Raw genomic sequence first — 17,257 nt, 5'->3', positions numbered from 1 at the left:
AAAATAGGTACAGGCTTCATTTTTTTCCTTTTAGAAAAATGTTTAGCCTCAAGACCAAGAGGGTTATGGACATATGACCCATTGTATTTTGAGGCTGCCAAATAAGCATTAAAAAGTAAAATTGGTACCCTAATACTTGCATGATTAATGCACTTACTTTTCCACAAAAAAATTATGCTACTGAAAATAGGGGTTTTTACTGCCATTAATACAAGGGGAGTTATGCTGGGATTGAAATTAAACTCTGTTCTAATCTGAAAGAGGATTTTTATAAAATAATGGATCAATATGATACAGTATTTGTCACCCAAGAAGTTGTTTAGAATGTGTAAAGCTACTTTGAATTGTTGTTGGAAATGGGAATATCATGAAGGAACATTTTATGGTGGACCTGTAGAAATAGTAAAAAAGTGTATACATATTACATATATTAATTCAGAAGATTTTAAAAATTAAAGTAACATTTAAACCAGAGGCTTGTCTTTGGGATTAATGGACAGGCAATTAGAAAAAAGTCATGGAAATTTGGTTTTTATACATGACAAATGCAAAAAGACTATTATATGCTCAAAAGTGGAAAGATCAGACACTACCCACAACATAGGAATAGTTGATGAAGATGATGGAATCTGCAGAGATACCTAAATTAACTTTTTTGATTAGAGAAAAGAAAACATCTACAGTTATGGGTGACTGGAAACCCCTTACAGACATTTTGCATGATACAGAAAAAATGATTTATATTTTTTATGATTAGAAAATAACTAGGCGATATTAAAAAGATAACTTTTCTTTTTGTAAATGTAGAGTAAGGGATAATTATGTAATCATACTTGTATTTGCTACGAAGGAACTGGGAGGTTTCTATCTTTTTTTGTACTTTTGTCTTTTTCCTTTTTCTTTATAATGTTTTATCTTCTATTTAAAACTGTTAATAAAATCTACTACCAATGCTAACAGTAAGGAACAAATTTCTAAAGCCTCAGTAGTGGTTCATGCCTTCTTTTCAAAGCTCCCACACATATTTCATACTGGGAATACTGGGAAGAGTATTGCTCACCCAATCGCCTTTGGGCCCCATATCACCTTTGAAGCCGGGGAATCCATCTTCACCCTAGGAACCCATAAAAGGTCAAAACATGAGAATAATAAAAATGTCAATCTTATTTTAATGCTGAAATACAAAGAAAGAATCATACATGCAAAATTCATTTTACTTCAAATCTACAGTTGTAATTTTTGTTCTTATTCCACCCCATCCAAAAAAAACATATATTTCTAAAGACAGAAACACTTGGCTAGTAGATTTGCTTGTTAAAATGTCTCTGCCTGAACCTGAAATTATATTCTCCAACTGACTATCAACCTGTCCGTTATTGCTTACTATCTGAACACAAGGATTTTAAACTATGAAGAAATAATTTGTTAGTCAGAATTTGAAAGATAATACTGAAAAGAAAATTTGCAAAAATCAAATATGAACCTATTGAATTATATTAAGAAATGATATTCTAAAATTTGGATCCATTTCAAAAATGGACAATATTTTAACTCTGCTATAAAATATTTTCCAGGTTACCTCTAAATGTCAACCAAAACATTTTCCTGCTCCTTTGAAAGATTTTTGTTCTTTGGGTGTGTGGGTGAATTGATCCTAACAAAGTTACTACATTCCCAAAGGTATCTTCTAATTTGTTGCAATCTAGAAACTAACATGAAAATCCAAAATAACTACTTTTCAAGGGTTTACAACCAGATGGAACCTCAACACTGATATCAAGCATGCAGCAAATAATTACTGTATTGGAAGAAGGTCAAAAATGTAATACATATTCCACTTACTCCATTTAAATGTTCATGATCTGCTCTAGAATAGCACATGTTAATGTAATCTTGTGAAGCTTTTTCTCTGGTAATATTGTACTACTAACTAGAGCATACAAAACATTTGCTAGACCAATTCTTGAATACAGCTCATCTGTCTGGGATCTGCACTGCATATTGGACATTAATACAATCGAGAGAGCCCATAAATATTTCATGAGAAGAGTCCTCCACTCGCAACAGAATACCCTATGCCTCCAGACTTGAAATTTTAGGCTTAGATAACTTAGAACTATGCCACCTTCGGTCTGACCTAAGCGTAGTACATAAAATTATCCATTACAATGTCCTACCTGTCAATGACTACTTCAGCTTCAACTTCAACAATACACAAGCACACAATAAACCGCACAAAACTCGATTTCAGGAAATACGACTTCAGCAACAGAGTGGTCAATGCCTGGGATACTCTACCTGACTCTGTGGTTTCTTCCACTAACCCCAAAAACTTAAACCTTAGACTGTCTACTGTTAACTTCACCTCATTTCTAAGAGGGGCGTGCATAAGCGCACCAACGTGCCTACCCTCTCTGTCTTAATGTTCTCTTTTATTCGTATCTATTTCATGTATTAATAATCATGTTTATACTTATATATATATTATAATGCACGCTTGACAAAATAAATAAATAAAATAAATAAAACATTAGTAACACAGAGAAAGCAGAAGCAGTGAAATGCTCTCTTAAATTTGATGAAATCTGTGGAACTCTTTCTCGGATGTTGCCTTGTACTCTCTTCAGAGACTTACCTTCTCACCTTTGCTGCCTTTTAGGCCCCTTATTCCAAATGCCCCCTATGGAAAAGGAAAACAATGATAGAATATTTTTTTATATATATAAACCAACTTTAAACATTCACTTTGATACAGAAGCCATGATTACAGGCAGAAAGCTACAGGCAGTGAATGACATCACACAGAAAGATACCAAGGTAGGTCTGAGCAGCGACTACTGAATTCTGAAGGTTGGCAGTCCAGTTCTTTGCCCTGGACAAAAGCATTCAACCTTCAGGGCAGGGCAAGCTTTGATTGCATGGCTTCAGCCATCATCTGACTTTTAGCATACCTCCTGTTGACCTTCCTGCCTCTGCTTAGCCTCTACCTGAGGTTGTTCACTGAAATCATCCATTGGGTTGAATTCTCAACCCTTGGCTGGCCAAGCAATGTCACTGAGATTCTGTCTCAATTTCTGGAGGCTGGAGAGGTCTGGATGGAGGAGAACAGGCTCAAACCAAACCTTAGCCAGATCAAGTGACTGTGGATTTTACCTTAATCATGAGAGTTTCTATCTTTTGTTCTGGATGGGATTGCACTAACTCAAACAGGGTTCATGCTCAGTTTGGGGGATCCTCCTAGACTCATGGCTGGTATGTTAGGAACATTCCAAAGGTGCTTTTTTTTTCAAAAGACAACTGGACTTTGTTTTTCCTTGAAGACATTTCGTTTCTCATCCAAGAAGCTTCTTCAGTTCAAGATTCTTGGATGAAAGGAAAAACATATTTGGAACAAAGTACTTTGGGAACAACTACAACCTGGATGATGAAGAATCTCCCTAGACATTTATGTTAAGAGCAGGCAGCAACTATGGCTTGGGGGGTCTTTGCATAAATTCATCTTGTGCAGCAATTATCTCCATTTCTGAACCAGGAAGCTCTATTCACAGTGTTTTATGCTTTGATCGTCTCATGTACGAATTATTGCAGTAAATCTACATGCAGCTGCCCTTGAAGATGACTCAAAGAATGCAAATGCAGGAATAGTTATGGGCACATTTCAGTGCATCCATTAACACCGCAAGTACAGGTAGTCCTCGACTTACAACAGTTCATTTAGTGACTATTCAAGGTTACAAGGGTACTCAAAAAAAGGGACTTACAACCGTTTTTCAGTTACGACCTTTCTAGCATCCCCTCGGTCATGTGATCAAAATTCAGATGCTTGGCAACTAGTTCATATTTATGACTGTTGCTGTGTCCCAAGATCATGTGATCCCCTTTTACGACCTTCTGATAAGCAAAGTCAATGGGGAGGCCAGATTCACTTAACAACCACATTACTAACTTATCAACTGCAAGTGATTCACTTAACAACTGAGGCAAGGAAAGTCATAAAATGGGGTAAAATTCACTTAAGAAATGCTTCACTTAACAACAGAAATTTTGGGGTCAATTGTAGTTAAAAGTCAAAGACTACTTGTATAGAATTTGCAAGCTATGTTGCTGACCAGTAGGCTTCCAGGTACAATTTCAAGATGCTAGTTGTTATCTATAAATTCTCAGTGAAACAGAGTCTGATTGTGGAACTGTCTGTCTCCAATTACTTTGTCTTGTCATAATATCTAACAGAATGGAGTATGTGTTGGGGCTCTAGGTCCCATAGAGCTCCAGGTCCCCTTACCTAACTAATTTCTTCTAGCAGGACCCAGGAGACACCATTTCTCTGTCACTATGCCCATGGAACACCATCTCCTTGAGGCCCAGATGGCCCTGACCCTATCTTCCTTTCAGATACATTACAAATACCTGGAGTTTTTCCCCCTGGGATAGAATCAAAAGATTTTGTACCCATCTTGATTGTTTTTGTCTTTGTTTCACATAGTCTCTGGTGCAACATATCTTACTACATTTTAGTTTATTTTATGTATCAGTTCTTTCATAAATATATAAATGCTTTCATAAATATATAAATAATAAAAAATAGACTGTCAATAAAAGAGAGCTCTAAATAGAGAGAGAGAGAGAGAGAAAAGGGGGGTTCGAAGGGGAGGAAAATTCAGTCAAAATGTTCATTCTTGCAAAATGATGAAAGTTGTATCTCTTTACCTTGACTCCTCGTGGACCTGGGTAACCAACTGGTCCTGCTGCACCAGATGGACCCTGAAGGAGAAAGACATTTAAAACAAATCTGTCAGGCAGACTCCCTCCCTACCATTGCTGCAATCTTAAAAGACCCTAAATCCACCTACTTTCTGGGGTTTGGATTATTATATTTTTTTTTTTGCATTGGGAAGAAGATGGCGGACTGGGAGAAAAGAAAACCCTTTTCTAGATTATGCACTTTAGATGCCTCTATAGCAAGCTTTACTTCTGCCTTTCAGAATCAGGCTTTTTTCTTCTTTTTACCTGAGTTCCTTTCTCTCCAGCTGGCCCTTCTCTTCCAGGATGACCCTGAAAAGCAATAGAAGACACAGCCTTGTGAAGTAACTGCATTATGAATGCTTGCTTAAAGGTACTACACTACAAGGAAATAGTTGCACTGGGAAAGTGTATTCGGTCAATAGAAAAGGAAGAGAAAACATAATGGGCATAATGTACACTGCTCAAAAAAATAAAGGGAACACAAAAATAAGACATCCTAGATCTGCATGAATGAAATATTCTTATTAAATACGTTGTTCATTACATAGTTGAATGTGCTGACAAAAAAAATCACACAAAAATTATCAATGGAAATCAAATTTAGCAACCCATGGAGGTCTGGATTTGGAGTTACACTCAAAATTAAAGTGGAAAAAAACACTACAGGCTGATCCAACTTTGATGTAATGTCCTTCAAACAAGTCAAAATGAGGCTCAGTAGTGTGTGTGGCCTCCACGTGCCTGTATGACCTCCCTACAACGCCTGGGCATACTCCTGATGAGGTGGCGGATGGTCTCCTGAGGGATCTCCTCCCACACCTGGACTAAAGCACCCCCCAACTCCTGGACAGTCTGTGGTGCAACGTGGCGTTGGTGGATGGAGTGAGACATGATGTCCCAGATGTGCTCAATTGGATTCAGGTCTGGGGAACGGGCGGGCCAGTCCATAGCATCAATGCCTTTGTCTTGCAGGAACTGCTAACACACTCCAGCCACATGAGGTCTAGCATTGTCTTGCATTAGGAGGAACCCAGGGCCAACTGCACCAGCATATGGTCTCACAAGGCATCTGAGGATCTCATCTCGGTACCTAATGGCAGGAAGGCTACCTCTGGCAAGCACATGGAGGGCTGTGCGGCCCCCTAAAGAAATGCCACCCCACACCATTACTGACCCACTGCCAAACCGGTCATGCTGGAGGATGTTGCAGGCAGCAGAATGTTCCCCACAGCATCTCCAGACCCTGTCACGTCTGTCACATGTGCTCAGTGTGAACCTGCTTTCATCTGTGAAGAGCAAAGGGCGCCAGTGGCAATTTTGCCAATCTTGGTGTTCTCTGGCAAATGCCAAACTTCCTGCACGGTGTTGGGCTGTAAGCACAACCCCCACCTGTGGATGTCGGGCCTTCATACCACCCTCGTGGAGTCTGTTTCTGATCATTTGAGCAGCCACATGCACATCTGTGGCCCGCTGGAGGTCATTTTGCAGGGCTCTGGCAGTGCTCCTCCTGTCCCTCCTTGCACAAAGGCGGAGGTAGCGGTCCTGATGCTGAATTGTTGCCCTCCTACGGCCTCCCCCACATCTCCTGATGTATTGGCCTGTCTCCTGGTAGCGCCTCCATGCTCTGGACACTACGCTGACAGACACACAGCACACCTTCTTGCCACAGCTCGCATTGATGTGTCATCCTGGATGAGCTGCACTACCTGAGCCACTTGTGTGGGTTGTACACTCCGTCTCATGCTACCACTAGAGTGAAAGCACCGCCAACATTCAAAAGTGACCAAACCATCATCCAGAAAGCATAGGAACAGAGAAGTGGTCTGTGGTCACCACCTGCAGAACCACTCCTTTATTGGGGATGTCTTGCTAACTGCCTATGCTTTCCACCTCTTGTCTATTCCATTTGCACAACAGCATGTGAAATTGATTGTCAATCAGTGTTGCTACCTAAGTGGACAGTTTGATTTCACAGAAGTGTGATTGAGTTGGAGTTACATTGTGTTGTTTAAGTGTTCCCTTTATTTTTTTGAGCAGTGTAGCATGCCAAATGTAGATCTCTATATATTTACATCATTCACCTCTCCTCAGATATTATTGCTATGCAAAAGAAGAAAAGTGTCCTAGTTTTATCTTTGAGTACCATGTTCATGAAGATTTTAATAATGTTGTCATTTACCGGAGGTCCATCCATTCCAGCCAGTCCTGGTATTCCTGGTTTTCCTGGTGGACCCTTTGAGAAGAAAGTGTGGGGAGATATTCAGAAAGCTGGGTCAAAAAATCTTCACTGTGACAATGGATTAAGTGACACAGTCCTATCAGTTCTCACATCTCCTCTATCAAATACATGACTACGTATATGCTGACATAACAGGAACACAGCTGCACATTTTCTTCTAAACTACAGAAACAAAATCAGCAACAAAATGTAATCCTCTCCTACCATACAGCTGAAATAAAGAAATCTTGGAGAATTATTAGGTGGAAATGCTGCAAAATCAGATTGATCTTGGTGCTTAAAACAAAATTCTGTGCACATTAGATCCCAGTGGTAGAACTCTGATGCCTGCCGCTACAGCGACCCTGAAAATTGGGATTTTCAGCCTAGTTCTGATTCTACGCCTTAGCTGGACACTCCTTAATTCTAACTCACCTTTTCTCCTGGAAGCCCAATGGGGCCCTGAGGACCAGGCAAGCCCTAGGGGAGAAAAACCAAAGACAGTGGAGAAATGAGTTTTTATTATTATTACTATTTTGTAGGGGTAAGGCATACTTAATGTTTTCAGAGCTCTGGGACTATCCAGGAAATGTCATTTCAGTTCAAATATATCTATACCCCTGCAAGGACAAATTCTTAATGGAACACCCCCCTCCCCACAATATTTGGTATAGAAATTTACAGAGCATTGATTAATTTCTTTCTCTGATGAAATAGTTTTCACTGCAGAGGCAATGTAATTCATTTTGCTATAGCAATTTGGTTGTGTCAAATCAGTTTATACGATAAAAAAGAGAAAGTTACTTTCAGCCATCCCTCCCAGGGTTGCCTGAAGATTTTTGGGGTTGGATGGCTTCTTGACTGTCTTTTTTTTTTTAAAAAAAAAAATCTGGCCATGCGAAGTGAACTCAATTGCCTACTTCTGGTATGTGACGTAAAACTGGAAGATTTGTACTACGCAAATTTTCACTAAGCATTCTAAGAACCGAAATCAGGGGTGTCAAATTGGCAACCCACTGCCCGGATGCGTTATGTGCAGGCCATGCCCACCCCAGCTCCGTGAATGGGAAAAACATAAAACATCATGAAACATCACATGACGGCAACGTGACACCCGTGACCTAAATGATGCCTGCTACATATCATTTACCAAAAGAGGAGGCAAGCAATGCCTCCCCCCCAAATTATTTCTCTCCTCTGATGAGTGCTGCCTGCTTCCTCTAAACCACTAACCAGTTTTTTTGCAAGTGACCCAGAGTAAATGCCTTAGGATTGCCTGAAATTCTCTCAAACCTAGCCAATCCAGAAGTCCTTTTGCATACAAGGAGTCCTCATTCAGTGACCGTTCAAAGTTCTGATGGCACTGAATGAGGAGTCTTACAATGGTTCCTTATAATTGTAACTGACACAGTGTCTCCTTGGTCACATCAGGTACTTGGTACCTGGCTCAGTGTTATGATGTTGCAGTATCCTGTGGTCAAATGATCACCACTGACAAACAAAATCTATGAGGAAGCTGGCAGGAAATGGCAAAAGGTAACAAGTGACACTGTGTCTAATAAACACAGGGTATTTGTCTAGTGATGGAACTGCTGTTGTTAAGTTGGTGCAGTCATGTAATGTTCATGCTTTACAAACATGTTGCTTAACGATGGAGTTGCTGGTCCTAATTATTAAATGCCATCATTAAGTGAGGACTATCTGTACACCAAGGACATTCCAAGCTAGTCATCTTCAGTCCTTGGTGCAGGCAATCCTATATCATTTGTTGAAGGCATGTAGCTCAAAAGCACTTAGTCCAGGACAGCAGTAGAAAGCTCCTTAGCCTTTCAGTTTTTTTTTGAAGAAGACTTATTTTAGTCTTCTCCCATTGGATGAGTTCTGGAGAGATGGCAGAAATGGGTTCTTGAAGGGCAGCAAGAGAAGACAACATGGCTTCCTCATTGGTTCTTAGATGCAAGTGAATGATATTGTTTCTTTTGGCAATTCTGAGGGAGTGTTTCACTTCCATGATCAAAAAAGTGAAGCACTCTTCAAAGAACTGCACAGCACTAGCCTCTCTCTTAATGCTCCAGTTTTTTAAAAAGGTTTCCATGCTAAGTTTCATGATCAAACACAGAAATATGGATCTATTTGGATGGCATAATTAAAATTAACTAGGTGCATTTTACCCTGCATTTATATAGATGAAACAAGTAACATGAATATTCAATGTGCTGATCTGCATCCCTCTCACAGTCAGATGAAGTTAGCACTTTGATATTTTCCGAACTGTTTTTATATTATACCTGTCCTCACTTTATGAACCCAGATGCTAATAAACTTCACAGTCAGAATCAAATTAGACACCAGTGGGAACTGTCCTCCTGGGGTTAATAATAGCCCACATGGAGATTGGAGAATATTAACAATATAATACTGATTGAAAAAAAGGTTAACCCACACATTTCACAAAAGTAACAAAAATCTTTCTAATGCACGTAATACTCTCCTCCCTTGTTTTTTTTAACAGACTCACCAGCAAATGACCTGCTCATTTTTATCCCACCCTCTACATCCCAGCCTTCCACATGTACATACAAACAAAATACACACGTGAGATCCTGGGTTTCCTTGTTGCCCAGGTGGGCCTGGTTCACCTGGAATACCCTGAAGATAGAGAACCCTGGAGTCAGTCAACATTCAGTGCATATACATACTTACATATGTCATAATGGAAGTGACAACAACAGCTGTGACACAATGACTAAAATTACTAAGGTGGAAAGGGCAGAGACTTGAAGAATGAAACAGGATCCAGTTTCTAAAGCTTTTGGGAAACCAGTACTGTGATGCTAAGGTATTGTGCCTTACTTCTTAATTCTTCATTGGGGTCTAGGGTTTGTTTGCAGTACATTTCCTAGGATTAAAAGTTTGGCTGCGAATCATTAGAAGTAGGATGGTATAAACAAAAAACCAAACTCTATTTTCTATGCGAATATAGACTGCACATATATATTTGTTGTGGAAACTAACGTTCATGATTCATTATGGAAGAGTATAATTGAAAAAGCATTAATATTTATTTTCATTCTATTCTACGGTAATTATTAGACCTTCCCATCAGGCTTAGAATGGGGTTGGCCAAGCTGCTGGCCAACTGCCCCTCCCATAAGGATATATTAGAGATTCCCCCCATATAATCCATTGTTCAATTCAAATTTTCTTTGATTGGTTCTCCCACACACAAAATTTAGTCCTGTTTGATTTTGTTCTGAGTCTTAATAATGGAGAGATGGACAGACATACTGGCAGAATCTTAAAACCCGTTACATAATTTCTTCCCTGTATTTTTTGTTGCACTGAAAAAATAAATATGAGAAAACATAAAGCCAGATGTGCTTATCACAGGTCTAAAGTTTAGAAGCATATTGTTTTTAGGATATTTCAAAAACATGTATGCTTATTACAATCTACTGCATTTTTAATTTTTCTTTACCATATCCTTTTGTTTCTCCTTTGATTAAAATAAAAGGGAAGAAAAGATCAGTTTTAACATTTCAAATATTCTGGTCACATGGCAAATCCAGCAAAAGATTTAAATTGCTGAAGGAACAAACATAACTTCATCTTCAGAACAAATGACAGTACTTAAAATGTCCTTTCAAGGACACCGAAAACAAAAGAGAAACCCATCATTATAAAATTGATTGTCTTGATTTTAAGTAGAATAGTTTTGTACTGGAAAAGAATTGGATGATATGAGCAAAATATGGCTGTAGGAAGATTCTATTTAATTGAAAACTAATTTATGCTAATTGTTATAGCAACCAGTTAATATCTAGTAATATTTAAAACATATAATTTTCCATTATAACTTGGAATATTTAAATTATATCTTTTTTCTTCGTTGAATTAAAGTGCCATGCTTTTTTTAAAAAATCCACCCTATATATGCCATAATTGTCACATCACATTTCCACTGTGTTATGAATAACAGCCACTTCCCTCATATTTCTACAAGATGCACATATATACAGTAAAAGAAGATAGGATGAGCTACATTCTTCAATTAAAGCAATTTATTAAAAAAATTAACATTGGATTAGGACAGTAACATTCTTGCCAAACTGGAACTCCATCTGTGTTATATCTTGTCACCTTTAAATCAAAATTTAGTCTTTCCCCCTACTTGATCAAACTTTAATGGCTGGTTTGAAGATTGATATCTTCTCAGGTTCTGCTCTAGAAGAAACTTCTCACAAGATTCTTAGATTGAACTAGGCAACCCATGACCTGTCATGTCATCATTTCAGACATATTTCTTTACATAAACAGAGAAACAGAATGACCAAGGACAAAAAAGTAGTGGGAGTAGGAGCAACTTCTTACTTCTTATAGGATTGACCATGGCTGATTATACTCCAGTCTACTTGGCCTCTGGAGGACTACAGCAGGATCAGTTTACTTAATATGTGGTGTGGTGATGTGGCAGTGTTGCCGCCTCTAATTTGCCAATTTTCATTCTCACAGAAGCCAGGAGTCACGGGTTTTGTATTCATCCTGCATGTTGGCCCATTTGAGGCATCTTGATTCAAAAATGATTGCCCCTATGATGCACGGCATGCCTCACCCAGTTAAAGGTTACAGGCATGAGAGATTTAGTAGTCTATAGATTAGATCAACACATAGTATTACAGCAGGAAATCAAAGTGGATACTAGTTTGGTGTTTAACATTTATATATTATAAATGCACTGATGATGTTGCCTAGTTGGGTAATAAAACATCTGCAAGCAAACAACTATGCTCAGAGAGCACCAAGGACTCTACAATTCAACTCTGAGCAACATATATTCTCTTCTATTGTGAATACATCATCCTTGCTTGCTAGACAGGCTTAATAGCTCACCCCATATTTTTGAAAAAGATATGCTCTTTATTAAATGTTTTAAAAATTTAGGTAGGCCAGATGAAAAAGCTGTGAACCAAGGCAGAGAGTAGAAATTGCTAATATCTTCACCCACCAGCCTCAGATTCAAACTTGGCAGACTACATCAAAGGGATTTGGTTGGAAATGACCAAGAAATTCTACAGAAATGGCCATTTGTTGGCCATTTCGGTAGAAATAAATTCATTCAATTGTTTGTTTCATTTTTGTATTAAATTGTTCTTTTCTTTTTCTCAGTGTAGTATTACACCAAATGTAATGATTTTGCTTCTCTGTACAAGCTATACAATTGTGTGCAATTCAGCCTTCATTCATAGTTTAGCCACTATTTAAATTTGCTTCTTTGAAATTTTTATTTCATAGGTGTTCTGGGATCAATAACTTTCTGACAAAAAATATTTGTAGAAAACCAACACCATCTTATTGTTTGCCTGGAATACTATGTTGTCTTTCATACTCTATTTTCTAACAAAGCAGTATATATTTCCTATAAAATAGAGTGGAGCGAAGTGGAGTGGAGTAGAGTGGAATTTTACTTTAAGTTTTATTTTAATTCTTTTAAATCCTATGAGATATATAACTCTACTATGAAATGGGTAAAGGGAAGGCTAAAACCTCTATTTTTTTGTACTTTTTATCTTTTAGACATCAGAAAGACAATGTAGGATATGAGGACCCCATATCTCTTATATCAGGGGTGTCAAACTTGATTTCCTTGAGGGCCGCATCAGGGTTGTGTTTCACCTCCGGAGGGGGGGGGGGCAGAGGGCATGGCCAGTTCAATGTCACTCTTGTCAGGGGCGCCAGTGATGAGCTGAGAGCTCTGCCAGCGAAAACAGGCTCCTGAGCTCCGCTTTTTGTTGCAATGATTTCCTGCAATCCTCTGCCAGTGAAAATGGAGCTCAGGAGGGCCGCAGGCAGCCCTCCGCAGCTCCATTTTCGCTGGCAGAGGCACTGCAGGCCAATCCCTTGCTGTTTCCAGGGAAGCCCATGGGCCAAATCTAAGCACCTCAAGGGCTGGATCCAGCCCCCAGGCCTTGAGATTGACACTCCTGTCTTATACACTAGGTTGAAGGAAAGGATGTCAGATGAGGCACCCCTCAGAAGATAGATAGTGACAGCAGACAATACCAAAACTTTGACCCCAAACAGAGGCAAGGTCTGAAGATATAGGTTGCAAAGAATTGAGGTGTGGAGACCTTCAGCCTTCTACCACATGTACTCAGCCATTTCTAGCCTTATAACTTAACAATGTTCCTCACCTCCCTAAATCTCATTTGTTATTCATATCTCTCTACTATACACAAACAACCCTTTTACCATATACTAAGGAAAGTCCCCATTCCTTATGTTTACCTACCATGTTGCCCTTATGTCCAGGAACACCATCAATACCAGTAATACCCTATGAGAGATAAACAAGAAGATCAGGAAAATCAAAGGGAGATTTTTTTTTTGTACAGAACAATATCAAATGGAACTATTTTCTAAGTCCAAATTGGAAAACTAAAATTTTAACCCTAATTATTCTGTCTCCATTTTGGAAAATATGAAGGGATAGATAGAACTGCATGACATCTACTTTGGCAAATTGAGTTCTGACTCTTAGTTCCTTCACAGTTATTAATGTTGTCTATTTCCAAATCTAGCTCTGGCTTTAGGAACATTTCTTCATAATTTCCCCCTCTCTTCCATGCTTTACCTTAATGATATATATTATGACAGTACTGAAATTATATATAAAAGTAAAGCTTGAAAACTAAATGAATAGGCAAATTGTGACTGATACTTATTCAGATACATTTTTTTACAACATGGTTAAAAGTTGTCATATGAAAGAGAGGAAAATAAGGATGAGGAGGTGTCTGCCATATACTCTTAATATACTATTATTAAAAGATCAGACATGTAGGTTCACAATTTACACTAGTCTATATTAGCTAGATTCAGGTCTTGAGTTAAATGAAATGTGTGTCCTTTGGTATTAGCTTTGAATACTATGCAAATTCAGGAATTTGTCATTTATTCAATAAATAAACTAGAATGTTAACACAAAAATGAAATGAAGTATAGTTTAATGTGATGGATAATTCTAAATCATATGATTTGTTTAGGGTTTTTTGTATGATATGCAAACCCATCTACATGCATTACTGCTTTACCAATGTATATGAATCAGACCAACAATGGTTCAATGAAAATATATCTTAGTGTAACATATGGACCCAGACAATATATCTACTCAGAGCTTTCACCATTACATACTGCAATATCATAAACAGAACTCAAAACCTAATTGCAAATTCAAAAACTAAGAGATCAAAAGTTAAATGTTATGTTCAGATTAAATCCCAAAACTTTAAGAGAACTTAGACTTATAAACATTTTTCCTGTTAAAATTTGTCCCATTCCTTGAACCTATTGCCTGCTCAATCCCTGCTCAAACCTTCTCGTGAACAAAAGGGAACATGGAAGGAAATTCATACCGTCTGTCCGGAAGAACCAGGATTACCTCGCGAGCCTGGCAAACCACGTACACCCTAGGAGAAAAGATGGTTATATTAGAAGACTTTGAGGAACATTGTTCAATGAAACACACTTGCCAGAAACTTGGTTCCATTGAAGAAGAAAGCATGAGAGCCATACACCTGTTACTACCCCATTAAAATGGCTTAGAGTGATGGATCTCAGAAAACCCAATGTATTTATTCCTAGTAGGTAGACAGATACTCACAGCTTCCCCAGGCTGTCCTCTGGGCCCTTGAACACCTTCAGAGCCCTTTGAAAACAAGGAGGAAATGAGAAACTGAGGTATTAGATTAGAATCTTTCCACCCACCTACCCCTCCAGGTATGATACATTCATACTGGATACCAAATGAGTAAACACCTGAGGCTGCTTTGAGAAATCCATCAGAGAAAATTCAATTGTAAGTGGGAAATATAATCACTACATTTTAATCCAGAAGGCCTAGCATTCTTTCTATATTTCTAGGAAGGTATTTTGAGTGGTTTATGATTACTGCAATATCTGTACCTAACTCAAAGATAAAGGTTGGCATTACATTTCCAAAGGGCCACTGCTAGTTAAAATATTGTATGGTTGTAGTTCTTGTTTAATTTTTATCCTGCCTTTAATATTTTTTTATCAATAACTCAAGGCAGCAAGCGTATCTAATACTCTTTCTCCCAGGGGTAGGATTCTACTGGTTTGGGCAAACCAGATGTTAAGATTTCATCTGGTTCACTGAACTGGTATTTCAACTGACCAGCTGTCCCTGTCCACCCTGCCACTCCCCTCCCAGGAGTCTCCACACGGCCGATTTTCAATTAAGGTAAGCGGAAGGGTCTGCATGGAGGCTCTGGGAGGTCGAAAAACAGGCCTTCAGGAAATCCAGAAATGGGCATATTTCCGGCTTCTGGAGGGCTTCCAGAGCCTGCGGGAGGCCTTTTTCGCCCTTCCTGAGGCCTGGGGGAAGCCTCCAAACCCTTGGGAGGGTGAAAAATGGCCCTCCCAGAGGTTCTGGGAGGCCACACCCACCATGGCCATGCCCACCCAGCAACAGGGCAGCAAACTGGTTGCTGGGATTTTTGAATCCCACCCCTGCTTTTTCTTCATATTTTCCCCACATCAGCAACCCTTTCAGGTGCATTATGCTGAGAGAGAGTGTGACTGGCCTAAAGTCACCCAGCTGGATTTCATGCCTAAGGCAGGACTATCAGGAATTCTCCAGTTTTAGTGAGGATTGAATATAGCTATATTAAAATACACTTAAGTGCATTCATCTGAAACATTTAGGTCTGTCTGTATGTTTCTTTTTATAAATTGAAGAAGTACAAAAAACTATAGAATCAGGAGAAAAAAAGATTTAAAAAGGTAAGCTTATTATAATGATTAAAATAAGCTACAGTAACTGTTCCCAAAAACTAACAAAAGATCCATATAACTATAGATAGCAATATTATCATTTTCAGAATACAAAGCAAAAATAGATAGGAAACATGTATCCTTGATCCATTCCTTAAAACCAGAAATTTTAAATATTTTTAAGTTATATAAAGGTATCATCTAGATGGGACCAACATTCTTCATAAGAATTCTTCAGATATATTGTTAATATTTTCAACTTACTATTTAATTACTTATTAAAATGAGTTGTTAGTTTCCAAGCTGTACATCACTTAAGAATCTCATATTTGCAGACACTTCATTAATACATATTTCAATTATATACATTCCAACAAATGTTAGCGGTGAGCCATATACAACATGCTATCCTATCTCTAAAATCTTTAAAAATGTTAGAAGCAACCTGATTTAGTGTGGATTCTTTGTTTGGCCCAAGCATTACAATAAAGTATTTCTCCCTTTATTTTTGAATGTGGTTTATTCCATAACATCAATTTATCAAGTGAGTTGGAATAAGAACTTAACTGTTTACTTATTAATGACCAAATGCACCTAATAGCTTTCAATGCTAAACACCAATATACAGTACTTATTAACAATACCTGGACTCCAAAACATGCCAAGATTTCAATAATGTTATATGCTTGTCCTCAAAGTAGGCCCAAAGAGATGAATAATCATAAAAACCCTCATTCCAAAAAAAATATTTAAACTAAAGCTGATTGATACAGTGTAGTTGAAAATCTGGAGTTTGAAGCTGCTTTTATGGTAACCTCAGTTTGGCCAAGGATAGTCATGAAGCTTTAGCCATCCATAGAAAAATGTTCTTATTATCTTCTCTGTATAAAATAGTAATTAACACTGGAGTTCTACACTATTCTACAAGACAATGTCCCCCTTATCTAAAAGTTCACCCCCACTTTCAATCTATGGTTACTGAGCTTGGCTGTTTTATTGCTGATGTCTCATTACCAAACTACTTAACATCATCAGTGTTAGTAAGACAATCACACTGACGCAATCCTGAATATCAGAAAAAGGAAACAGAGCAGCTATACAATGTCTTGCAACAAAATAGATACCCATGCAAACTTCATCAAAAAGTGACTGACCCCTTAACCCAATACAGCACAGCTAACACAAGCCATGAAAAATACAACACTGCCATACATCAAAAACATCTCAGAAACCACCAACCGACTATTGCAACCACATGCAATCATCATACAGTAGTTCAGAAACCATTCAAAACCCTCCAAAATATCCTAAGTAAATCAAAAGACCCAGAAACCCCAGGCAAACAGAAGTTATCTACAACATAATATTGTAAGGACTGCAGCAGTCACAGGGACCAAATTAGCAATCAGAAGACATGATGAAAACTCCTTAATTTCGCAACACATCAACAGTCTTAACCATAGTTTTAACTGGGAAACTGTGAGCATTCTAGACCAAGAC

General features: G+C 38.3%; 1 protein-coding gene across 6 annotated transcripts in view; it reads right to left on the bottom strand.

Annotated features, from left to right (window-relative positions):
* Positions 1-17,257, bottom strand: part of COL5A3 (collagen type V alpha 3 chain) — a 137,438-nt gene that overhangs the window by 53,336 nt on the left and 66,845 nt on the right. For all 6 annotated transcript variants that reach the window (XM_087956548.1, XM_087956550.1, XM_087956553.1 and 3 more), the window contains 10 exons: positions 14,625-14,669; positions 14,377-14,430; positions 13,251-13,295; positions 9,557-9,610; positions 7,397-7,441; positions 6,923-6,976; positions 5,008-5,052; positions 4,708-4,761; positions 2,636-2,680; positions 1,061-1,114 (listed from right to left, as the gene is read on the bottom strand). In XM_087956548.1, coding sequence (XP_087812674.1) covers positions 1,061-1,114; positions 2,636-2,680; positions 4,708-4,761; positions 5,008-5,052; positions 6,923-6,976; positions 7,397-7,441; positions 9,557-9,610; positions 13,251-13,295; positions 14,377-14,430; positions 14,625-14,669 — 495 coding nt within the window. The remainder of the gene's footprint in view (positions 1-1,060; positions 1,115-2,635; positions 2,681-4,707; positions 4,762-5,007; positions 5,053-6,922; positions 6,977-7,396; positions 7,442-9,556; positions 9,611-13,250; positions 13,296-14,376; positions 14,431-14,624; positions 14,670-17,257) is intronic.

This window comes from Notechis scutatus, chromosome 2 (genome assembly GCF_049901735.1).
Source record: "Notechis scutatus isolate UNSWTSFEM ecotype Mainland chromosome 2, rNotScu1.2, whole genome shotgun sequence".
Taxonomy (NCBI): domain Eukaryota; kingdom Metazoa; phylum Chordata; class Lepidosauria; order Squamata; family Elapidae; genus Notechis; species Notechis scutatus.
This window is presented reverse-complemented; position numbering and strand designations above follow the sequence as displayed.